The sequence below is a fragment of the Notolepis coatsorum genome (assembly GCF_963971535.1).
Source record: "Notolepis coatsorum genome assembly, chromosome: 2".
NCBI classification, from domain to species: domain Eukaryota; kingdom Metazoa; phylum Chordata; class Actinopteri; order Aulopiformes; family Paralepididae; genus Notolepis; species Notolepis coatsorum.
The window spans coordinates 223899730-223926602 of NC_140166.1; the positions used below are offsets into that span (position 1 = coordinate 223899730).

The 26873-nt window shown below is 41.0% G+C and overlaps 3 protein-coding genes across 3 annotated transcripts in view; all 3 read left to right on the top strand.

The window, feature by feature from the left end:
• Positions 1-25192, top strand: part of LOC311223811 (uncharacterized protein) — a gene marked incomplete at its 5' end in the record, with an annotated part of 52156 nt that extends 26964 nt beyond the window's left edge. The window contains 1 exon segment of the mRNA XM_084308577.1: positions 23419-25192. Coding sequence (XP_084164703.1) covers positions 23419-25133 — 1715 coding nt within the window. The 3' untranslated portion in view covers positions 25134-25192.
• Positions 4910-6998, top strand: LOC311224066 (tripartite motif-containing protein 16-like; the record flags this gene model as incomplete). Its single annotated transcript, XM_084308881.1, has 1 exon — positions 4910-6998. One exon carries the CDS (start codon positions 4910-4912, stop codon positions 6593-6595), a length of 1686 nt encoding a protein of 561 aa, XP_084165007.1. The 3' UTR covers positions 6596-6998.
• LOC311224071 (cyclin-dependent kinase 2-interacting protein-like) lies at positions 10368-20945 on the top strand. The gene is made up of 5 exons (XM_084308885.1): positions 10368-10500; positions 14303-14486; positions 14996-15125; positions 18371-18500; positions 20718-20945. The coding sequence occupies exons 1-5, from the start codon at positions 10494-10496 to the stop codon at positions 20918-20920; spliced, it is 654 nt and encodes a 217-aa protein (XP_084165011.1). The 5' UTR covers positions 10368-10493; the 3' UTR covers positions 20921-20945.
• Positions 25193-26873: the final 1681 nt, after the last annotated feature.

Below are 26873 nucleotides of genomic sequence, written 5' to 3' on the forward strand. Positions count from 1 at the left end.
TAGCACGTTCCATTGTGTTTACATACATGGCGAATAAAGTAATCTGAATCTGAATCTGAGATCCCTAAACTGGAAATACTCAAGTAAAGTATCCTAAAAACTGTATTTAAATACAAGAGTAAAAGTACTTTCTTTCCTCCCCTGGGTTCTCTACTTTCTTTCAAGTTCAAGTTTGTTTATTATTTGTCACAACAAAATACAGAATACTTTATAATGAAATGTTTGTTTCTGTATGAGCCAGTGGCGGACTGGGACACAAATTCAGCCCGGGACATTCAGACGCACCAGCCCACACACCGGCCCACGCACCGGCCCCGAAACCGGCCCACACAACGGCCGTTATGAAACACTTGTCCAGTATTAAACAACCCAAGGCTGTGGCTAAGGAGTCAACATCAGGGAGACCAAATCTACACACCGCCCCTAGATGTGCACTCATGCACAGTGCACACACACACACACACACAGAGACACACACATACATATACCGTTACTTCCTGTCATTGGCATATGTTTTTTTTTTTTACTAACATCTTAGTGCCTCATTAGCCTAGGGATTAAGGATACATGAAGTATTAACTACACCATAATAATATTGAGGTTTTGATCCATAGAAAAGGTCTGTGCTACACAATTTCAGTTAGATTGGATTTATTGTCCTTTAATTTGGCACTCATGACATTAGTTGCTTGCCGTTTAATCAACATCGAAAGACCCCCCACTTCCTCCCAGACACCCATTCCAAGAGCTTGTTTTCTCTCTCTCTCTCTCTCTCTCTCTCTCTCTCTCTCTCTCTCTCTCTCTCTCTCTCTCTCTCTCTCTCTCTCTCTCTCTCTCTCTCTCTCTCTCTCTCTGTGTATGTGTCTCTCTGTGTGTGTGTGTGTGTGTGTGTGTGTGTGTGTGTGTGTGTCTCTCTCTCTCTGTGTCTCTCCCTCTCTCTGTGTGTCTCTCTCTGTGTCTCTCTCTCTGTGTCTCTCTCTCTCTTTCTCTCTCTGTGTGTCTGTCTGTCTGTCTGTCTGGACTGGGCTCTCTCTCTCCCCTCAGGGTCAGCTGTGCTGGACTGGGCACTCTCTCTCCCCTCAGGGTCAGCTGTGCTGGACTGGGCGCTCTCTCTTTCCTCAGAGTCAACTGCATAAGAAGAACATCAGCAATCAATAATAATGGCTTGAATTCATACAGCGTTTTTCAGCCTTTTGAAAACACCCAAAGTAGTAGTAGTAGTAGTAGTAGTAGTAGTAGTAGTAGTAGTAGTAGTAGTAGTAGTAGTAGTAGTAGTAGTAGTAGTAGTAGTAGTAGTTTATTCAGTCATCATCTCACACAATACAATATACACCATCATTTAACAATATTTGATTTTACAGTGACTGAGAAGGTACAGACTGAAGCAATGCTTATATAGCCTATGCCTGTCCTATATTCTTAACAAAAATAAAAAAAATTAAGACTCCAAAACAGTATTCTAAAAGAAAATAGTAATAATATAGAAAAACAGTATTATTCACCCTTGTAGTTTTCAAAAATAGCTTTACAAACCATTTTCTTAAAAACCAAAAGCGAATTACTCATTCTTAACTGTATATCAGCATTGTTCCACAAAGCGCTTCACAGAAACCATCAAGCATTCACACTCACACAGTCATACGCTACTGGTGGTCGAGAGCAGCATCAGCAAACACAGCTTCCCTGTGGCAGACTGACGGAATCATGTCTGCTATTCAGCGCCAACCACCATCAACAACCTTCATAAATACATTCAACATTAATGGAATAGGCTAACTACCAACTTAGCTGTAGCAGTTAGCTGTTATATGCAATCACATTTGTTTAACTACGGGGTAGTAGTTGACCTAGTTGTTAGCTTAAGCTAGTTAGCTGTGGTTATCTACAAACATGTAGATGAGACTAATCGAGAACATGGCTAACTGTTGGGAATTCTAAGGTACATCTTATTTAAGCATGTAAAATGGCAACTAATCAATTCAATCAATTAGATTACCAATATTATATCAACATGAAAATGTGAAAGGGAACATAATAGTATTTTATTTGAGTATTTACTATTATAATATTAGTAGCCAATTAATTTGCAGCACGTCCTAGGTTCTGATTGGCTCTCTAGGTTAGCACTTTAGCTTCTGATGCTGTGGTGGGCACTAGTCCTAACATTGCTAACTAAACTTTTAGTCAGAGAAAAAACGTCACGAGTCACGACTATTTACGTCCACGTGCTGTAAGGAATCAGGAATACGGAAAGCACATTGTCTTGTAATAGAATGACTGAAATCACTGCAAGAACTAGTATAGGCTAGCTAGCCCTCATGAACCGGCACACACCAACAGTAGAATATGCACTAGGCTACTGCACGCACCTGTCATGTTACTGTTGGTTCCTTCCACTTGAACTTCATCATCATTAGCAGCAGCAGCTACTCTAACGCCAGCCCTTCCTCTACTAAACATGTCTGTAATTTTAGAACATTGTTCTGCGTCTTTTACTAGCAATTCTAGCTTTTTCAGCTCCACCCTTTCTTTTTTTGCATTCTCCATTTCTGCGCTTCTAGGCCTACTCGCGGTTGGGAGGAAACGTGAATCTCATTCACTGATGTCTCATGTCTCATTCAAGACTGGCTAACAAAAGCATGTCTTTCACTTAACACCAAGAAAACAGTGTGTATGATGTTCACAAAGTCCCCAGTAGAGGTCACTCACTCTAATGTGTTTCTGGGAGAGGCGGAGCTGGACATTGTACATTAATTCAAGTATCTTGGGGTCACATTGGACTCTACATTGACCTTCAAAAAGTAATGTGAAGAAAGTGACAAACACAGTCAAGTTTAACATTGAAAACTTCAGGCAGATCAGGCCCTGCCTGCCAGTTAATGCTGCAAGGATGTTTCTGCATTCAATGTTGATCACACATCGAGTACTGTTTTATCAACTGGTCTCTTTCATATGTCACTACTCTTACACCAATAGAATTACTCTACAAAAAAGCCATAAAAGTATTTGATAGGAAACCAATTTCATTTCATCACTGTAATGTTTTAGAAAAACATAACATGCTAAGTTTCGAGAATTTCCAAGTTTTCAAATATACTTGCTTCATGTACAAGGTTCTGCATAGACTTGCCCCTCCCCCATTGAATGAGTTCATCCAACAGAAAGCAGACACTGGCATTACCACCAGGGCCATCAGTTGAGGGGACTGTAAGGTGCCTTTTCGGTATACTACCATTGCAAAAACTGTGTTCTCTGTTAAAAGTGGTAACTACTGGAATAGCCTACCAGTTGTGATTAGAGAGTGCCCTACATACTCCATGTTCAAGACCCATCTTAAACTGCATCTTAAGGCAAACCAGAACTGTGATCATTTTTAATCTGATTTAGTTTATGCAACTTGTTTATTGTTTTATTGCCGGCCCACACACTGGCCCACACACCGGCCCACATAATGGCCCACACACCGGCCCACATATGGCCCACACACTGGCCCACACACTACACCGGCCCACACACTACACCGGCCCACACACTGGCCCACACACTGGCCCACACACCGGCCCACACACTGGCCCACACACCGGCCCACACACCGGCCCACACACCGGCCCACATACTGGCCCACACACTGGCCCACACACCGGCCCACAGACTGGCCCACATTAGTGGCCCACACACCGACTCACACACCGGCCCACACACTGGCCCACACACCGGCCCACAGACTGGCCCACATACTGGCCCACACACCGGCCCACACACCGTCCCACATACTGGCCCACACACCGGCCCACACACTGGCCCACATTAGTGGCCCACACACCGACTCACACACCGGCCCACACACTGGCCCACATTAGTGGCCCACACACTGGCCCACACACTGGCCCACACACCGGCCCACATTAGTGGCCCACACACTGGCCCCAAAAAAAAGTTAAAAAAAAAAAAAATTAAAAAAAAATTAAAAAAAAAGTATAAAAAAAAAGATTTTTTTTTTATTTTTTTTTTGACCAGCCCACTTTGGTTCCGGCCCATCGGGATTCGTCCCGAACGTCCCGATGGCCAGTCCGCCACTGGTATGAGCCCCTGAGAGTGTGCTACATACAGTTACTGTACCTACTAGTGCATATTTGGTAACATCAAGTTATTCTCTAGATATCTTTTTAACAACTGTAATCATGGGTCTCATAATTATATATATACATTAACTTTGCTCATGAAATGAGAACTACTGCAGATTTACTTTGACACCAATGCCCAGCAATGAAGTCGGGTTCTTTCTGAGACATAAAGGAAACTGGTAGAAAACCAGCCTCCAAACAAATCAGTAAATCAAATCAGTGATAGAGCGAGAGACAGAGAGAGCAAGAGAGAATAGTGAGTGTGAGAGAAAGAGAAAGCAAGAGAGGAGAGAATGAGAGTAAATGCGAGAGAGAGAGAGAGGGAGAAAGTGTGTGTGTGTGTGTGTGTGTGTGTGTGTGTGTGAGAGAGAGAGGAGAAAGTGTGAGAGAAAAAGAAAGCAAGAGAGGAGAGAGTGACAGTAAATGATGTGTGAGAGTGTGTATGAGAGATAGAGAGAGAGAGAAATGGAAAGAGATTTTGTATTGTGTTGTATTGAGTATGTATACCTCTTTCTCTCTTTGTGCTTATGAGTTTTAGTGGGGTTTCCTTGACAAAGTAAACACATTAGAGGTAGTTGATGGCGAGAGAAAGTCTGAACTATGTAAAAACATCTATCTATGAATCACAGTAAAATAGACACTGTCTCTTTAAAGTGACTCCTCCCCTGGATAACTATAACCAGGAAGCACCTCCCACCAAATCGCGTCACACACAATCCGAGTTTACTCTACAACCAGGAAGCACCTTCCACCCACACGATCTTCCTGAGAAAACAAAACTTGAAATGGCGCAGCAAGGAGTTGATCTATACCGGGACCAGTTCTGCTGTTCTATCTGTCTGGATCTACTGAAGGATCCGGTAACTATTCCCTGTGGACACAGCTACTGTATGGGCTGTATTAAAGACTGCTGGGATCGAGATGATCAGAGGGGGATCTACACATCATGTCCCCAGTGCAGGGAGACTATTACTCCGAGGCTTGCTCTGAAGAAAAACAACATGCTGGCTGAAGTGATGGAACAACTAATGAAGACAGGACTCCAAGCTGCTCCTCCTGATCACTGTTATGCTGGACATGGAGACGTGGCCTGTGATGTCTGCACTGGGAGAAAGCAGAAAGCCCTCAAGTCCTGCCTGGTATGTCTGGCTTCTTACTGTGAAACTCACCTCCAGCCTCACTATCAATCTGATACCTTTAAGAAGCATAAGCTGGTCATAGCCTCCACACGGCTTCAGGAGAACACCTGCTCTCGTCATGACAGGATTCTGGATGTTTTCTGTCATACTGATCAGCAGTGTATCTGTTATTTGTGTTCCATGGATGAACATAAAGGCCATGATACAGTCTCAGCTGCAGCAGAAAGGACAGGGAGACAGAAAGAGCTTGGCATGAGTCGGCAGAAAGTCCACCAGAGAGTCCAGGAGAGAGAGAAGCGACTCAAAGAGGCCCAACAGGCTGTTGATTCTCTCAATCACTCTGCTGATAAAGCAGTGGAGGACGGTGAGAGAATCTTTACTGAGCTGATACGCTCCTTGGAGACGAGGCGCTCTGAGCTGAAGAAGGTCATCAGAGCCCAACAGAGGACCACAGTGACTCAGGCTGAAGAAGTGCAGAAGAGACTGGAGCAGGAGATAGCGGACCTGAGGAGGAGAGACACTGAGCTGGAGCAGCTCTCACACACAGAGGACCACATCCACTTTCTACAGAGTTACCCCCCCCTCTCCGGTCCCAGTGAGTCTACAGACTCACCCAGCATCAGTGTCCTTCCTCTCCTGTACTTTGCAGATGTGACTGAGGTCGTGTCTGAGCTGAGAGACAAACTAGAGGACGTTCTGAAAGAGCAGTGGCCCAGAATCTCAACAACAGTGAATGCAGTTAATGTTTTACTGCCACCACCAGAGCCCAAGACCAGAGCTGACTTCTTACAATATTCCTCTCAGATCACACTGGACCCAAACACAACACACACACGTCTGTCTTTGTCTGAGGGGAACAACAAAGCAACACTGATGCAGCATCAAGAGCAGTCATATCCTAATCACCCAGAACGATTTATTGAAAGGTGGCAGGTTCTGGGTAGAGAAGGTCTGACTGGACGCTGTTACTGGGAGGTGGAGTGGAGTGGACCTGGAGTGGTTTCTGTAGCAGCCTCCTACAAAGACATTAGTAGAACAGGCACCGGGGTGGAGAACTGTGGATTTGGATACAATTCCAAATCCTGGGCTTTAGAGTGCACACCAAGTCATTACTTCTTCTGCCACGATAACGAGAGAATAAGAATATGGGGCCCCCGGTCCTTCAGAATAGGAGTGTACCTGGATCACAGGGCAGGGACTCTGTGCTTCTACAGCGTCTCTAACACCATGACCCTCCTGCACAGAGTCAACACCACATTCACTCAGCCTCTCTATCCTGGACTTTGGCTTCACTCATACCCTGCGAAGGCTGAGTTCTGTGAGCTGAAGTAGAGATCAGTGACATTCACAGCTCCTCTACGCAGGGTTTTGGATTTAAATTGATCTTGAAGAAGCTGAGTTGTGAAAGATGAGGTAATTAGGCGTTACATTCACTGACAGTCACTCTTATCACTGTTCTGAGGGACGGACACACACACTATGTTTAGCTTTGTTTCTAGTTTCTAGCCTACCCGGCTAAAGTTTGTTTGATTGGATATTTACATATTCACATATTTGATTCCCATCTTCAATACCTCTGTCCCTTTGCATGCAGGGGAGTCGAAATCTGTATTTTCATACTCTGGGTAGGTTGGACAGGACAACAATATGCAACCATTGTATTTGTGGTTGATCACCTTTGGTCATTTTGAAATACTGTGGGATTTGGGGTCTGTCTCTTCTCTCTCTGTTCCAAGGGGGGGGGGGGAGGTTGGTAACAATGTGGGGGCCGGACCTCCATGGGGAGGTTGATACAGCCTATAACCTTCTCCCTCACCTCTTGTCTCTGGGCAGCCGGGACACTTCATACGGGACACTCTATCTTCAAGGCCTTCTGTTGAACCCACAGCCAGGATGTGTGGGGCATGGGTCAGTCGTAAATGCAACGATTTTGTTTTAGAACAGACCCATCTGCGTTATCGAGAGAGGGAGAGAGAGAGAGATGTTCTTCTGGTGGCCGACTTTGAGGGAGACAGACCTAGATAGGAGCTGGTTTAGGAAGAATGACCATTTATTGAATATTGTGCATTTTGTCTTTTGTTCTTGTATTCTTACTAAATAAACGTGGACATATCTAAACCCAGAAGGACCCGAGTGGATATTTGCTTGAAACTTGCCGTTTCACCGACTGAACCTCAATATAGAACTTTGAACACAACGTGAAGGAATTCACTTGAACTCACTATTTCCATGATGTGCTACATGAGAAATTCAGTTGAAATCTAACATTACCATTGAAATTCAATACTGTTCAAATGAAACGAGTTAGAGTTCATAGAAACATAAGTCTATACTCTACAGTATCAATAATACAAATATGTGTGTACATGTACAGCCCAACCTGTTATAAATATACAAATAACTATGCTAAGTCTACCCCTGGTACAAATAATAACTAACTATGTTATGTCTACTCCCGGTACAATATATATACTGTAACTATAATTATAAATATAAGTATATCCTGTGTATATATAGTACTCCATACTAAGTCTACCTTGATCTGTACATGGAATATAAGCTATTTGGAACTTTCTGAACCTATTGTAAAATGTAATATAGATCAGTTTTACTACAATGTTTGCAAACATTGCCAACATACCCAAAGAGTTTCAGCCACAGAACAAATACAAGCAGCGTTGTCTAGTGTCAGTCAGCAGGCTATGAAAACAGGGCTCCATTCTTATGTCTGGTGGTGGAGCTACACATTCATGTATGTTTGGATCAATTACTTTTAACATATTCAATCTAGCCAATTAAAAAATGCACACATTTGGATATGATCACTTTTCCCTTTGTATAATAACTGTATAAGGTGACTGTACAATTGTCTTCATATAAACATTTAGTATAAAATAATTACCCATAAAATATAAAGGGCAATGTATAGTGTGTAAAAACATATATAAAAATAACAACACTTTCACAAGTTCATAGTTTATTCAAAATATATATTGATTTAAGTGTCCAACAGGACTTTACATAAACATTTGTACAGTGGTGATGAGAGACGAGTTATGCAACACACCCGCACTCTATTTCAGTTCACTGAAGATATTGTATCTTTGCTGACAAAATAACAACATGTTGTGAAGGTCAAAGGTTGTGCAAAATCTTCCAGCTTTGTCCTTGGACCATATCTTGTTCCACATATGAAATTAATAATCCATAATAAATAGGACTGTTACAGTTGGACAACAAAACAATATTTTGTATATTATCTATAGATTATTCAAACAGACACAAAGGCTGATTATGGCTGCACTTTGAAATTGAAATGATATAACATGTCACTGTATGTTGTTTGCTATAGCAACACTGCTAGGAGTAGTTTAGTGTATATTGTATACTGAGCTGAATTAACTCTTCATCAAAACGTTATAGCTAAGTGTTTTATTCACAATGGGAAATCAGATATTGCATAAAATCTGTTGTATAAAAGCAACAGAACACTAAAGGCTGTGCGTTGTAGTAAATCTAGTAAATAGAGTCGCGGCTGAGATGATGGAAATACTTTAGATGTGATGTTATTTACTCTTGTGTTCTATTGCTTAGTCACTTCCTGTAGTACCATTTACAGAAACATGTTACATTATGGTTCACTGCAGATTTGGAAAGGCCGTCACCAGGGTTAACATTCTAACCCACCTCTTCAACCTCGGGATCCCATCATAGAGCTGCATGTAAATGGTAAATGGTAAATGGCTGCATTTATATACTAGCACTTTTATCCAAAGCGCTTTACAATTTGTTCCTCACATTATACCCATTCACTCACACATTCACACACCGACGGTGGAGGCGACCACGCAAGGTGCCAACCTGCTCATCGGGAGCAATTAGGGGTTAAGTGTCTTGCTCAAGGACACTTCGACACGTTGCCCGGGAGGAGCAGGAATCGAACCGTGAACCTCTGGATTACCAGACGACTGCTCTACTCTGTCGTGTGTCTGCTGAGCAAGGGTAGAATTACCTATGGAGTCAATGGAAAGAAGACAGACGCATAATGGGGTAAACCGTTGTCAGAACTCAGGTAATTTGGACATCAATGCCATTATGAATAACTAGCAATCTGTCTGTCGATGAGAGCTTTCTTATGTCTAACTATAGCCTGCCATTCAAAATGCCATTCCAGCATTCGTCCCTATGAGACGGTTCTAGTCAAATTCTGCACTAATGCCAACATGAGTATATGCAACAATCTCATACTGGCTGCATATCTGTTCTACTGTCTTATCTAGAAGCTCATACTGGCTGCATATCTGTTCTACTGTCTTATCTAGAAGCTCATACTGGCTGCATATCTGTTCTACTGTCTTATCTAGAAGCTCATACTGGCTGCATATCTTTTCTACTGTATCTAGAAGCTCATACTGGCTGCATATCTTTTCTACTGTATCTAGAAGCTCATACTGGCTGCATATATTTTCTACTGTCTTATCTAGAAGCTCATACTGGCTGCATATCTGTTCTACTGTCTATATAGAAGCTCATTGGTTTGTAAATGTAATAGATTTTCTATAGATTTTTAGTTTTTAATGTATGTTCTGTAATCTGTATATTGGCCTGGCAAATGGTGTGTTATTGTTGTATTAATTGTGATACTGCACACGATCACGATAACCATTAAATATAAGGATCTTGAATACAAGGTGTAGTGGTTTAAGCTCTATAGTCAATACAATGACAAGAGATCTGGACGTTACCAACGTCTTTGACATTTTCTTCTCTTTTTTATAGTTAACCCATGAGGTCAACAGGCTACTACGGCAATCCATGTCTGTAATAGTAACAAGAATAAAAACAATACAAATGTAATACATTTTTTTTTCTTTTTATAATTTCTCCCCCAATCTTAATCTTAATCTGTAAGATTACATTTACATGAACAGAATATATTCTGTACGTTCATACTAGTTTTATTCTATCTATCTATCCATCCATCCTGGTGGTTCATAGAATCGTTTCATTCAGGATAAGATGTTGCGATTCCGATAATGGCCGTTAGTAGGCGGCATTGCGCATGCAGACGTCAACAGTCGATCAAATCAAGGCACAGAAGAAGGAGAACGCGGAAGTGTTCATTAGGACGAGAGAAACGTGTTTGAATAATATAACTTTTAGTTTGAATAGAATGACATTAATTTAATTTGAACGCCCCTACGAAGCCGGTCGTGGATCTGTTATAGAAATGGAAGGCAAGTTAAGGCGCAGTAATGACGAGGTAGTGATGTGATGATGGGATTGATTCATTGAAAATGTTATTAACAGATTGCAGAATGGGTGAATGAATGAACTTTATTTAACAGATTGCAGAATGGGTGAATGAATGAACTTTATTTAACAGATTGCAGAATGGGTACAATACAGTACGGCTCAATACACACAATTGTTAAGGGGATGCAGACCAGAGAAAGACGTTTGTCTTGTTTACATCAGGGTCCCCCATTTTCAATTCATAGTTTATGACACACACATACATGACATACATGACTTTTATGGCATACAGGTATATAGTACTGTTACATTACATTTGTGACATATACGATATGCAAATAATATAGAGTACTAGTGTTGTTACCCATAGATCCTAATTCCTAACAGAGAATATACATACTGTATGATGGGGAGGAGGCTGTACAGGGGGTGGGGGGGGGTTGGACCTTTACGGTGGCCAGTTTCGAATTGCAGCCTCCCGTAGGTGCTCTTTAATTAAGCGGTTTTGAATGTGGGTAGGGATTCGCATTTTTTTACGGTTGTGGGTAGGGCGTTCCACATTGATGTGGCATAAATGTGTTTAGTCCCGTGTTTGTGCCGAATCTGGGTTGCACATGATTTGTGGAACTCCCTCTGGTGTTGTGGTCGTGGTATTCACTGACCTTTGGGAAGTATTTCGACATGTACGTCTGTATGCATTCAGAAGTGCTGAATAAATGTTTTATGGACCCATAATAGTGATTATTTATTATTTAAGTTAAGTTTAGCCATAATCATATATTTTTCCATAATCATAATGTTCCACAACATTGGTAAAAAAAAATTCTATTCTATCATTTTCGGCCTTTCGGTTTTCGGCCAACTGTTTTCTATTTTTGGTATCGGTTTCGGCCAAGAATTTCCCATTCGGTGCATCCCTATATTTAACCTTTTTTTAGCCAGATAAAACATTGATCTGGTCCAAGAGGCCCCAACAGCAACAGGAGTACAAATATACATACATATATATATATATACATACATACATACACACATATACCAATAACAAAATCACAGTTAAGAATCATACACATAAGCAAATAAACAAACAAAATAAATACATATGCACAGCCTATGTATAAAATAAATAAACAGTCTCTAGTCTTTACAGTTTTCTTCGATTGCATAAACACTCAAATCAAAAGTATTACACAATTATCAAAACCTTACACTCAAGGAGCAAAACATAGGCCCAGATTTGCACCCCTATAAGCACAATGTCAGCCTCACACTTTTTGCAAAACAATACACAGTGATTTTCAAAACACTAAACACACTTGCATTACATTAGACACAGAATGTCAAATTACCACACATATGAGCCAATTGGTTAAACACAGCCATCAGATGCACAAACACACCATTGCTTAATTGTAGATACACCAATCAGGTTTAAGCACTATAAAAATGCAGCAGGTGAGTTCATCTGTCTTCACCCAAAATGGAAGGAGAGTGAAGTACTGTACACAGAGAACGTGAAAATATACAATTCACCAAACACTACACAAGACAACCAATGATGCAGACTGATGAAAATATACATTTTCTCTCCATATACCCAAATCAGTCAACATGGAGAATCACAACAAACATTTTCTTGCCAGATCCAGGCAAAGAGATAATGTCTAGTATTTTCTGTACTCTATTTAAGTTTTTGTTTTACTGTAATTTTAACCTGTACTGGATACAGTATTTTATGTTTGTCTGATATTTGCTGAGCTTACAGTGTTATGCACACTGTAGTAGTATGAAAACTGGGACATGTTTTGTTGTGATTCTCCATGTTGAAATGTTGACTGATTTGGTTATATGGAGAGAACATTTTAATTTGTATCAGTCTGCATCATTGATTTGGGTATATGGAGAGAAAATGTTTTTTTTTCATCAGTCTGCATCATTGATTTGGGTATATGGAGATAAATAAATTATATTTTCATCAGTCTACATCATTGGTCTTGTGTAGTGTTTGGTGAATGTATTGTATATTGGCACATTTTCTGTGTACTTCACTTACAGTATACTCTAATCAATGAGAAGTAGAATTGCTAAATGTGTTTTAGGTTAAGCACAGCAGTGTGTAACTGGTTCAAACAGAATTAAGTCATATGAAACGTGTTTCATATGGTAACAAAATGTAGTTTTTATAAATTAGTGTATAGTTTTGACAAGAGTGTTTAATTTAGCAAATTGTGTGTGGTTGTGCTAATTGTGTGTAGTGTTTTGAAACACTGGGCCCTGTTCTCAAAATCGTGCTTAAGCAATCGGAAAAAAAAAACTGTATTGTGTGTTTCATTATATACATATGTTTCAGTCTTCTCATAAAAAAAAGATTAGATTTTTGGGTATTTTCCTGCTTTTGGTCCGCTTTGCATTCACATCTCAAATGAACCGCAGCAGGGTTCACTTGCAAGAGTGAATGAGCTTTCACACCACCCCAAACCAACCGGACTATCCGAGGAAATAGGGTTCGATTAAAGCTTATTATAGTTTATCACAGTATCATGAGCATGTCTTTGTCAGTGGACACTGGACATGGATATGGATGGCTCCAGGTGCTGCTGCGTTAAAGTGCACATCTTCAATACCTATCTGTACTATTTAAAAGCACAGTGCAGGACACATTCAAAGGTTATCACACTTCAGAGATGGCAGTGGACATGTATGACAGGACAAAGGCCCTATGTAATGGCCTTGGGATTGAGGAACATACTACCAGCCAAAGGAGGAAGCAGAAAAGGATGGATGAGTATGTAGTTGAGTCATCTTGTGGCACAAGCTCAGGCCTCAGCTCAGGAGATCAGCTGAGACAGAGACTGTTCTATCCAGTCCTCGACAGAATGCTGCAAGAGCTTGAGAGCAGGTTCTCATGAGTTGGAGAACAACTTATGAGAGGCATACAGGCATGTCATCCAGCCTCAGACCAGTTTCTCTCAGTGGAATTGCTGCAACCCCTCGCCACCCATTACAATATCCAACTACTGCCAGAGGAGATCACAGTTGCAAAGTGTTTCCTGGCCAGGACAGGCAGAGATGCAGTCCCTACTATCCAAAGTTTCTTTTCCATCCTGGATGATAATAATAATAATAATAAATGCATTTTATTTATAAGGCGCCTTTCAGGACACTAAAAAGAAAAGTCCACAAATCGGTGAATGAAAAAATTATAGGATCAAATGAAAACTACTACTTACTAAAATGGATGTTTAAAAGTACTAAAAACCAACAAAAAATACCAAACACTAACAAACATTCAGCACAGACAATGAGGATGCTGCCACAAAAAAAATAAAAAATTTAAACATTTCTTTTTTTAAAGCTCCGGGGCTAGGAGAAAAACATCCGGGGCTAAAGCCCCGGAAGCCCAGGGCTAACAACGCCACTGATGTAAACGAGATGAAAGTCTTTCTCTGGTCTGCATCCCCTTAACAATTGTGTGTATTGAGCCGTACTGTACCCATTCTGCAATCTGTTAATAAAATGTTCAATCAATCAATAGCCTGGGACTGCATGTCTTAATAATATATATTTTTTATATTTGGTCTCTGACTTAACAGTATTCCAACCTTTGTGTTTTTGTCTGTCAGTTCTTATACAATCCTAACAAACCCTTCCCTCTCTCTCTCTCCCTCTCTCTGTATCCCCCCACCACAGTCAGTGCCTAATGGAAAATGATCTCCCTTCTATTGCTAATGACCCCCCCCTCTCCTCCCTCGCTCTCCCTCCCTCCATCTCTCTCTCCCTCAGCCCAGCCCAGCGACGGTGCCGTGACGACGCCAGGAGGCAGGAAGTCCACCGCCGTGACAGGAAGCGCCAGGAAGATCAAGGACAACGCGGCCGACTGGCACAACCTCATCCTGAAGTGGGAGAAGCTCAACGACGAGGGCTCTGGTGTCGCCAACAGGATAGTGAACCTGGGACTCAGTAAAGCGTGAGGAACTAATCTGTGTTTGATCAACCATGAGCTCAGTCTGTGACCTGACCAGTCTGTAACCTGACCAGTCTGTAACCTGACCTGACCAGTCTGTAACCTGACCAGTCTGTAACCTGACCTGACCAGTCCGTAACCTGACCCGACCAGTCCGTTACACAGAACCATCTGGGAAGTCGTCCTTGGAAACTCTTTGGACAAAAAAATAAAAGACGTGACAGATAATTGGATCTAAACCACACCCACAGCTGCCTGTAGTTCCTCCAAAGGACGCCGATTGGTCCAAACCACAGTGGTTCGGGCACAAGCCTGACAAGATGGATTATTGAGTGATCTCTGATCTCACGGAGCCAGCTGCCGTGCAAGGTTACTCAAGTCTGTAGTCTTGCATAGCCATGCCTCTGTCCAGACTATGTTTTCTGTGTACCATGCTGTTTTCACATCACCCAGCTCCACTATAGTCAAAGTCAGCTTTATTGTCGCCTCTCGTAATGTCCCGCCATCCCTAGTTCCCAGAAGGAGGAGATGGTGATGGAGGATCATGCCTCCTCTACCCCCGGCGCCGACCGGCTCGGAGGAGAACACAGCAGGGAGCTGGAGGAGGAATGTTGTAAGCTGCTGGACGTCGTGGACAAGATGGTGGGTCCATTTCCTCACGGCCTCTTTTTCCCACTCATGTTGAAATTCATTAGAAAGACATATAGGCAATCAAATTGTATATATAACAAAATGAGAAAAAGAAACTGTGTAAACAAAGGTGCAGATGAGGGTCTGTCTGCCCTATCGGTTATAATTACTGTGGGTGACCTGGCAGAGCCAGTCACACCACACTGACTATTGTAATCTATATTATTTATTCTTCTTCTTCCGCTTTATTATCATGGATGTATAAATAAACAAATGTGTTTGTGTATCATTGGGGACGCATACACTTTTGTCGTTTGCCATAGAGACTTGCGAGAAGGGTCTTTGGACTCGGCAAAATACTCCTTTTTGTATATTTTTAACCATTTGACTTAGAGAATCACAGGAGAGGACATTGGACTCAGCGGAGAGATCCGCTTCCATTGGTCTAGGTTTGCCCCGCCCCCTATGCGTAAGTCCCACCCCTTTTGACTTCTTCTGAAACAAGCGAGAACGTTTTTCCCCTATAGTGGAACGATAATGGGTTCAGCCAGACCCTTCTCCCTGGCACAGCGCTAACGTAGTGTGGAGGGAGGCCTGGCGAGACTGGCACAGCGCTAACGTAGTGTGGAGGGAGGCCTGGCGAGACTGGCACAGCGCTAACGTAGTGTGGAGAGAGGCCTGGCGAGACTGTCTGTCGACGGACCAACTCCACAAAGAGTTTCCAACGCCACTTGATGACGTCACAGATTCATGTTTTGATGCTCGGATTTCCAGCTCAGGGAGACACACGTTTATAGATATTGACTTAACCGTCTGAAGATCTTTAGAATCACAATATACATTCTGTTTTAGGGTGGACTTTCCCTTTCAATTGAAAGACCGTGTACAATTCTAATTTAAAAGACAACCATGCCAAAAATCTTTTTTTAATAACCCTGTTTAGGTGTGTAAATGAGAGTGATCTGAATTCAAACAATCTCAAATAGTCCGTCAGACAGTCTTTGACAGTCTCTTTCAATTCAATTAAATTCACAATTCAAAAGGCTTTATTGGCATGAAATTTCACAAATGTTGCCAAAGCACAATTATGACATAAACAACATAACAATATAAGATCAAAGAAATTAAAGTAAATAAAGAAAATAATAATAATAATAATAATAATAATAATAATAATAATAATAATAATAATAATAATAATAATAATAATAATAATAATAATGACTTGGATTTATATAGCGCTCTTCACTGACCCAGAGCGCTTCACAGAGTCCATTATTCGTTGATACACAGTCATACCGGTGGTGGTAAGCTACAATTGCAGCCAGAGCTGCCCTGAGGCAGACTCACGGAAGATGGTGCGGTGAGTAAAACATGGTACATGTATATACAGTATACAGGGCTCCAGACTAACTTTTTACATTGGTTGCACCAATGCGCCTAACTTTTTCATTTAGGTGCACCTTTTTATGTCTATTTTAACACATTCAGCTCAGCTCCAATTAGAGCTGTCCCAAGCCTGTTTTTGGGATTCGAACATTCGCCAGGGTTTTTCGAACGGATGTTCGAACCATCGTTTTTAATCATGCAAACAATTGGCTCCTAAATAGGGAGGTGTAGTCTGACGTCACTTTGCACCGCCTGCGAGGTCCACCCGTATAGGGATTTATCGTTGGGAAAATGGATTATCGGCTATTGTAACAATTCTACCTCATGAACATTTGGAAAGCTTTCCATTTTAGCACAAAATGAGTTCCCTTCTATCACTAACATTATTTGTTAAGCATTTTTGGTTGAAATAAAATTCAGAGATTTCTTATTTTTTTTTACAATTAATTGCGAATATTTTCATGTTGAGCTATAGATTTTGGATGCATATGCACAGAAAGGTACACCATGCAAATGTTGATGCTTTATTTGTTTTAAACGAGACGATTTAGAAATGGGCAATGGGCAAATACATTGTGTTTTCAAGATGGTGGACCGGCCGGAAACAGCAATCATGTAACCACTACACCTCCCTATAGACCAGGAAGTAACCACTACACCTCCCTATAGACCAGGAAGTAACCACTACACCTCCCTATAGACCAGGAAGTAACCACTACACCTCCCTATAGACCAGGAAGTAACCACTACACCTCCCTATAGACCAGGAAGTAACCACTACACCTCCCTATAGACCAGGAAGTAACCACTACACCTCCCTATAGACCAGGAAGTAACCACTACACCTCCCTATAGACCAGGAAGTAACCACTACACGTCCCTATACTAATAGTCTTTCGGGTATTTTATTTTGAAAAATGGCCACTTCCACCCGCGCCTCAACCCAGCGTACTGTAGAGTCTTGACTAGCAAAGTTTAGGCACATAGCGAACATCTCTGTGGTTGAGTACTGAGTAGTAGTAACTACTTACTGGTCACAGGAGGCTTGAATAACATTTGAATGATAATCCATTTTGTGAATACATTTGTTGAAACAGCTTTGTTGGCCGACGGCTCCTGCTATCTTAACGTTGGCTAAAGCTAAAGGGCTGCGCCCTAACGTTACATAGCTTAATTAACGTGTATAACATACCTGTGTAACGTTAAGCAGCTTGTGTTCCGCTGGGAAAGCATCACTGCATACACTTTGTTTAATCCAAACGTGCGTCCATTCGGAAACGTTGTATTATGAAACCAGTATGAGACGCTGTGCTTTTTTTATCGTTTCAATGCTCACATGGCTATTTTGTTTATCCCGTCATTCAGCGAATAATAATGGCAGGGTGATGATCAGAGGCAGATCTGGGCTGGTCTTTGCATAATGCATGTGTTATAGCCAATCAAAGGCAGAGATTTTTTTTTTTTTTTTAGAACGCGGCCACGGGGGAAAAAGACGCTAAACACACACACATACACACAGACAGACAGACCTGCTGGGAGCTGGGAGCACCAGTGCGACAAGGGAAAACATCCAGTCGCACAGCTCTGAGTTTTGGTTGCAAAATGCGACCAAAACGGGCGCACCCTGGAGCCCTGAGTATATGTGTCCTACTGGTTGTCCCTTTTCTTGTGACATGAATTGACATATTTTGACTGCACATTCTTTCTGTTCCCCCAGGAGGAATGGCAATTTCTGCACTTCTGTCATACTTTGGAATTCTGGGGAAATTATAAAAAAAATTGGAAAGAGCTCCTCCCTAATATTTCTGTAATTTTCACATTGTGTTACTTAGGAAGTGTAAGTCTCTCTCTCTCTCCCCTCCCCCCAGTCTCGTCTAGTGTCTAAGATGGAGAAGGTGGTGTTGTCAGAGAGGGGTATCGTGGAGCTGGAGGCGTTCCAGGTGGGGACAGCGGGCAGACGGACGCCTCTCTTCCACACCTGGCCGACGACGCGCTTCGGTGAGACGTCTCCCCCGCTGACCGACGACGACGACACATTAATGTGCTGCTGTGGAGAACAGACTTGATCCCATACGTTTGGAATCTCCACTATTTAGATGTAGCGCTTTTTAGGGCTGTACCGAATAGTTCGAAGCTTCGTTCATAATGTTGACATTCGAATTCTAAATCAACGTTAGAATTGTTTTATATATTTTCTTTATATATTTTTTCTGTATGTGTCTATATTCATTCTGTTTAAACCAATGGGGTTTTTCTTCACAGTTGCAGATAAAGATTAGGCTACACTAATATTATAGTATTATACTATTATAGTATATGACTCGTCATAAAAATTTAAATAAAACATTTATCATAAATGATGTAGCCTATCTGCATCCGCTCGGCGCTCCATCAAGACGTCACCATCACTTTCCTACCAACCGTGCCCTTATTGGATTATTTATGTTGACGAAACTGATGAGTTATATTCATTAAAGAAAGTTGATTTCATTAAAAAATACTAATTTAATCAGATTAATCACTTTATTCAAATTGAGGATTTAGTTTGAGGATATTTATAGAAAAAGAAAAAAATATTGGATTACGTCATAAAATATGACAGACATTCAAAGCTTCGTTTGAATACTTCAATAGAACCTTCGAATGTTAAAAAATTACATTCGGTACAGCCCTAGCACTTACTGAAATCATCATTCCTATCTCTGTGAGTTTATACATAATGACACTCTAATGCCAGTAAAATGGTGACATTGCCACTCTTCATTTACATCTAGTCATTTAGCCGACACTTTCATCCAAAGCGACTTACAAATTGTGTACAACAAGTCAGCAGGAAGGGCACAACTCTGGCAGCTCAGGGTAAGTGGTGTTGTTCATCTAGCAGTGTTGAACTTGAGTGCATAGTAGTATAGACATACTAGCGTAGTAGTATAGTATATAGTATATAGTACATAGTAGTATAGACATACTAGCGTAGTAGTATAGTATATAGTATATAGTACATAGTAGTATAGACATACTAGCGTAGTAGTATAGTATATAGTACATAGTAGTATAGACATACTAGCGTAGTAGTATAGTATATAGTACATAGTAGTATAGACATACTAGCGTAGTAGTATAGTATATAGTATATAGTACATAGTAGTATAGACATACTAGCATAGTAGGTAGTAGTATAGGTATAGTACATAGTAGTATAGACATACTAGCCTAGTAGTATAGGTATAGTATATAGTATATAGTACATAGTAGTATAGGCATACTAGCATAGTAGGTAGTAGTATAGGTATAGTACATAGTAGTATAGGCATACTAGCATAGTAGGTAGTAGTATAGGTATAGTATATAGTACATAGTAGTATAGGCATACTAGCATAGTAGGTAGTAGTATAGGTATAGTAGCCTAGTAGATAGCAGTATAGACATATTAGCGTAGTAATATAGGTATAGTACATAGTAGTATAGACATAGAAGCATAGTACATAATAGTAGAAGACGGTAAGAACGTTTCTTTTGTAAATGTTTTTTATAAATTCAGATATTGATAGGAGTGTGTTATTAGTCGATGGGTGTCAGCTGTCCTGACTGATGGGAAGTTTGTTCCACCATCGTAGGGCTTCAGTTAGGAAGTTGACGTGGAGGAATCCATGATAATTCATTGTTGTGAAAGACATTCCAATGCTGATGAAACAACATCTAGAATCATATCATAATCATAATCAATACATACCAGGGCATACAGTGAAATGCGGGTGGTCATGCCTGCATCGATTGTGCAATAATAAAATAGACATTAAAAAAAAAAATATATATATATATATATATACATATATATATATATATAGCCCAGGTAAGACACAAGATGTGCATGATAAAAAAAGACATGCTAAGTTCCTGAGAAACTGGTTCCTATGTACACTACTATACAATTTACAATTTTAACTCCTTCATTTTTATACTTAATGTATCTAAACTATACTATACAATATCTCCTTCATTTAAAGTGACTTTTCCATTATTTAAAGTGGAGAGTTCAGTGTTCTGATGGCCTGGGGGAAGAAGCTGAGCCGGAGTATCTCTGTTCTCGTAGCGCGTGTACGTAGGCGCTTGCCTGACCGCAGCATCTTGAACAGGCTGTTGTTGGGGTGGTGGATAAAGGGTTTGTGTGCGTCTCACCTTGTGACTGGGACTCTCCTCTGGTTCCCCTCGCAGCGGAGGTGTCCAGTAAGCTGCATGAAACCTACAGGCAGGAACTGAAGCTGAAACAGACAATTGTCCAGGAACTAGCCCACACCAGCTCCTCTGACCTCTCCATGGTGTACCTGTCCTGCTGGCTGTACCAGCCCCACATAGACCAGGACGTCAGACTGCTGCTGGAGGGGCTGCTGCTGGAGACGGGACACAGGACACTTTAAGACAAAAGAAAGCTGCACCAGATCGTCTTTTTGGGGGGAAACTAACTTTTGAAAAATCGAAATAAAGTATGATATATATTTAGTATTGAATATATAAAGTATGATATATTTAGTATTGAATATATAAAGTGATATATATTTAGTATTGAATATATAAAGTATGATATATTTAGTATTGAATATATAAAGTATGATATATTTAGTATTGAATATATAAAGTGATATATATTTAGTATTGAATACATAAAGTATATATATTCAATACTAAAGATATATCAAAGTATGATATGTTTAGTATTGAATATATAAAGTATGATATATATTTAGTATCGAATACATAAAGTATGATATATCTTTAGTATTTAAATTTAGGGGACAAATATTATTGCTACTTTGTTAAATGGATTGATTTAGTTTGTAAATAACATGTTTAGGTATAGGGTGGAACCCCTTTCTTTAGGGGGAGGGTGTGACGACCATAGATATATATATGATGACGACCCCCCACTCTGCCTGTTAATGGGTGAGTCTGCTGACTCTCAGGGAACACGGTGGAGTGGGAGGCTCGTTAGCCCAATTGGACTCACCTGGGCAGTGAGAGCTGCCTGCATGCAGATATGTGTCCCTGGTTAACTCACTCGTGTGCTATTCCATCTACCAGGAACAGGTTACACCACACTTCACGTTTCACTCATCCACACACTGCTTTCATTACTGATCCTTATTACATGGCATTTTAACATTCGCCGAAATGCTTGATTGTGCTGGTGCTGGTATAGAGGTATAATATATGACATATATGAAATTTTTTCAACATTACTAGTCTATACCAGCACCTGCTAGACTAGAATAGGCTGTCATTAGCCTACTATGTAGCCTAAGCTACTGATTATACATGCACAACACTGTGCAATATTACACTTACTGTAGACTTCTGTATATTTGTACTGTATTCCTTTTACTGTATATTTAATTCTATCTTATCATTCTTACAACACAACACCCCCTCTAATGCCCCTCTAATGGAACATTCCAGTGGATGTGCGTTGCGTCACACTCTGTGGCCAATCTGCGCATGTGCATGGGGAATCGATGCTTAAAAAACGGTCTTTTTCGCTGCCAGTTTAGTTCTGATCGATTAGGAATGTCTCGCGCCGTGTTCAGGAGACTCAGGCGCATACAAGTCTATTCGATCATGTCTCCAGCACCCCCACAGCCGTAGCTGCAATCACTTAATGTCAAGGCTCTCATCCACATTCATTCATTTGACCCCCCCCCCAATCTCCTCCCCGATTTCAGAATCCCGGAAGTGTTGCGGTGGTCTATATAATATATAAGCTATATTTATTTCGGTTATTGTATTACGTGAAGGTTTAATATTGATTGGATTTAGATAAAGTCATTGAACCGTCGTATTTGTCATAATAGGGCCTTCTGGAACCTAGAACCTTCTAGAGCGTTGTGGTGATGTCATAATAGATCTTTCTAGAACATAGAACCTTCTGGAACGTTTGTGGCGATGTCATCCTAGTACTTTCTAGAACATAGAACATTCTGGAACCCTAGAGTGACATCATGATAGAACGTTCTGGAACATTCGTGATGTAGCTGGATGATGTCATAACTGAACATTCTAGAACGTTTGGGTCTCTATATATAGCCACGATTCTCTCTCTGTGGCAGTTACATTTTCGACCGGACTGGATGGACCCGAAAGGATGGACTCAACAAGGACCTGAAGTCAGAAACCAGCAAGTAGATTTACGGCTTGCGCACTAGTACTACTAAGGAACTTTCCTGTAAAAGGACTCTATTAAAAATTCTACTAAAGTAATAGCATAAAAGTAAATATTGAATGTAAGTGACTAAAGTAAATACACATTCTGTATGGTGTACTACAGGATTATAATGCTTGGGAGCTCCTAAATTCTCAATGCATCAACCTCTGTGTGACGTCAAACTGGTTGTACATCCAGTTATGCTGGTTGTGATTCCTTCCTTTTGACATCGACAGACTTAAACATTAAATGTTATGTTTTCCATCTGATCACATATTTTGGATTAAAATAAAGTACAGTAACTGGCAGGGTTTGCATAAATGTGGTTGAGGAAAATAAATTAGGAAACTTCCTTTGAAGTGTACATAGTAAAATGTATTGTTGTGATTATTATTCTTATTTGTTAAAAAAGAGTATGCACTGTACTGTCGTAGCACGTTCCATTGTGTTTACATACATGGCGAATAAAGTAATCTGAATCTGAGATCCCTAAACTGGAAATACTCAAGTAAAGTATCCTAAAAACTGTATTTAAATACAAGAGTAAAAGTACTTTCTTTCCTCCCCTGGGTTCTCTACTTTCTTTCAAGTTCAAGTTTGTTTATTATTTGTCACAACAAAATACAGAATAACAAGTGACTCCTCCCCTGGACAACTATAACCAGGAAGCACCTCCCACCAAAACGCGTCACACACAATCCGAGTTTACTCTACAACCAGGAAGCACCTTCCACCCACACGATCTTCCTGAGAAAACAAAACTTGAAATGGCGCAGCAAGGAGTTGATCTGTACCGGGACCAGTTCTTTTGTTCTATCTGTCTGGATCTAATGAAGGATCCGGTCACTATTCCCTGTGGACACAGCTACTGTATGGGCTGTATTAAAGACTGGTGGGATCGCGATGATCAGAGGGGGATCTACACATGTCCCCAGTGCAGGGAGACTATTACTCCGAGGCCTACTCTGAAGAAAAACAATATAATTTCTGAAGTGATGGAACGACTAATGAAGACAGGACTCCAAGCTGCTCCTCCTGATCACTGTTATGCTGGACCTGGAGACGTGGCCTGTGATGTCTGCACTGGGAGAAAGCAGAAAGCCCTCAAGTCCTGCCTGGTATGTCTGGCTTCTTACTGTGAAACTCACCTCCAGCCTCACTATCAGTCTGATACCTTTAAGAAGCATAAGCTGGTCATAGCCTCCACACGGCTTCAGGAGAACACCTGCACTCGTCATGACAGGATTCTGGATGTTTTCTGTCGTACTGATCAGCAGTGTATCTGTTATTTGTGTTCCATGGATGAACATAAAGGCCATGATACAGTCTCAGCTGCAGCAGAAAGGACAGAGAGACAGAAAGAGCTTGGCATGAGTCAGCAGAAAATCCACCAGAGAGTCTGGGAGAGAGAGAAGCGACTCAAAGAGGCCCAACAGGCTGTTGATTCTCTCAATCGCTCTGCTGATAAAGCAGTGGGGGACAGTGAGAGAATCTTTACTGAGCTGATACGCTCCTTGGAGACGAGATGCTCTGAGCTGAAGAAGGTCATCAGAGCCCAACAGAGGACCACAGTGACTCAGGCTGAAGAAGTGCAGAAGAGACTGGAGCAGGAGATAGCGGACCTGAGGAGGAGAGACACTGAGCTGGAGCAGCTCTCACACACAGAGGACCACATCCACTTTCTACAGAGTTACCCCTCCCTCTCCGGTCCCAGTGAGTCTACAGACTTACCCAGCATCAGTGTCCTTCCTCTCCTGTACTTTGCAGACGTGACTGAGGTTGTGTCTAAGCTGAGAGACAAACTACAGGACGTTCTGAAAGAGCAGTGGCCCAGAATCTCAACAACAGTGAATGCAGTTAATGTTTTACTGCCACCAGAGCCCAAGACCAGAGCTGACTTCTTACAACATTCCTCTCAGATCACACTGGACCCAAACACAACAAACAGATATCTGTCTTTGTCTGAGGGGAACAGAAAAGCAACACGGATGCTGTTTAAGCAGTTATATCCTGATCACCCAGAACGATTTATTGAAAGGTTTCAGGTTCTGGGTAGAGAAGGTCTGACTGGACGCTGTTACTGGGAGGTGGAGTGGAGTGTAAGGGTTTCTGTAGCAGCCTCCTACAAAGACATTACTAGAACAGGCACCGGGGTGGACAGTGGATTTGGATTAAATTCCAAATCCTGGGCTTTAGAGTGCACACCAAGTAATTACAGCTTCCTCCACAATAACGAGAGCATAACAGTACCGGGCCCCCGGTCCTCCAGAATAGGAGTGTACCTGGATCACAGGGCAGGGACTCTGTCCTTCTACAGCGTCTCTGACACCATGACCCTCCTGCACAGAGTCAACACCACATTCACTCAGCCTCTCTATCCTGGACTTTGGCTTCACTCATACTCTGCGGAGGCTGAGTTCTGTGAGCTGAAGTAGAGATCAGTGACATTCACAGCTCCTCTACCCAGGGTTTTGGATTTAAATTGATCTTGAAGAAGCTGAGTTGTGAAAGATGAGGTAATTAGGCGTTACATTCACTGACAGTCACTCTTATCACTGTTCTGAGGGACACACACACAGACATGCACTATGTTGTTCTGAGGGACACACACACACTATGTTTTGCTTTGTTTCTAGTTTCTAGCCTACCGGGCTAAAGTTTGTTTGATTGGATATTTGCATATTCACATATTTGATTCCCATCTTCAATACCTCTGTCCCTTTGCATGCAGGGGAGTCGAAATCTGTATTTTCATACTCCGGGTAGGCTGGACAACAATATGCAACCATTGTATTTGTGTTTGATCACCTTTGGTCATTTTGAATTACTGTGGGATTTGGGTCTGTCTCTCCTCTCTCTGTTCCAAGGGGGGGGGTTGGTAACAATGTGGGGGCCAGACCTCCATGGAGGAGGTTGATTCAGCCTATAACCTTCTCCCTCACCTCTTGTCTCTGGGCAGCCGGGACACTTCATACGGGACACTGTATCTTCAAGGCCTTCTGTTGAACCCACAGCCAGGATGTGTGGGGCATGGGTCAGTCGTAAATGCAACTATTTTGTTTTAGAACAGACCCATCTGCGTTATCAAAAGAGCTCAAGGAGAGAGAGAGAGAGATGTTCTTCTGGTGGCCGACTTTGAGGGAGACAGACCTAGATAGGAGCTGGTTTAGGAAGAATGACCATTTATTGAATATTGTGCATTTTGTCTTTTGTTCTTGTATTCTTACTAAATAAACGTGGACATATCTAAACCCAGAAGGACCAGAGTGGATATTTGCTTGAAACTTGCCGTTTCACCGACTGAACCTCAATATAGAACTTTGAACACAACGCAAAGGAATTCACTTGAACTCACTATTTCCATGATGTGCTACATGAGAACTTCAGTCTAAATCTAACATTACCATTGAAATTCAATACTGTTCAAATTAAACGAGTTAGAGTTCATAGAAACATAAGTCTATACTCTACAGTATCAATAATACAAATATGTGTGTACATGTACAGCCCAACCTGTTATAAATATACAAATAACTATGCTAAGTCTACCCCTGGTACAAATATAACTAACTATGTTATGTCTACTCCCGGTACAATATATATACTGTAACTATAATTATAAATATAAGTATATCCTGTGCAATATATACAGTACTCTATACTAAGTCTACCTTGATCTGTACATGGAATATAAGATATTTGGAACTTTCTGAACCTATTGTAAAATGTAATATAGATCAGTTTTACTACAATGTTTGCAAACATTGCCAACATACCCAAAGTGTTTCAGCCACAGAACAAATACAAGCAGCGTTGTCTGGTGTCAGTCAGCAGGCTATGAAAACAGGGCTCCATTCTTATGTCTGGTGGTGGAGCTACACATTCATGTATGTTTGGATCAATTACCTTTAACAAATTCAATCTAGCCAATTAAAAAATGCACACATTTGGATATGATCACTTTTCCCTTTGTATAATAACTGTATAAGGTGACTGTACAATTGTCTTCATATAAACATTTAGTATAAAATAATTACCCATAAAATATAAAGGGCAATGTATAGTGTGTAAAAACATATATAAAAATAACAACACTTTCACAAGTTCATAGTTTATTCAAAAGATCTATTGATCCAACAGGACTTTACATAAACATTTGTACAGTGATGATGAGA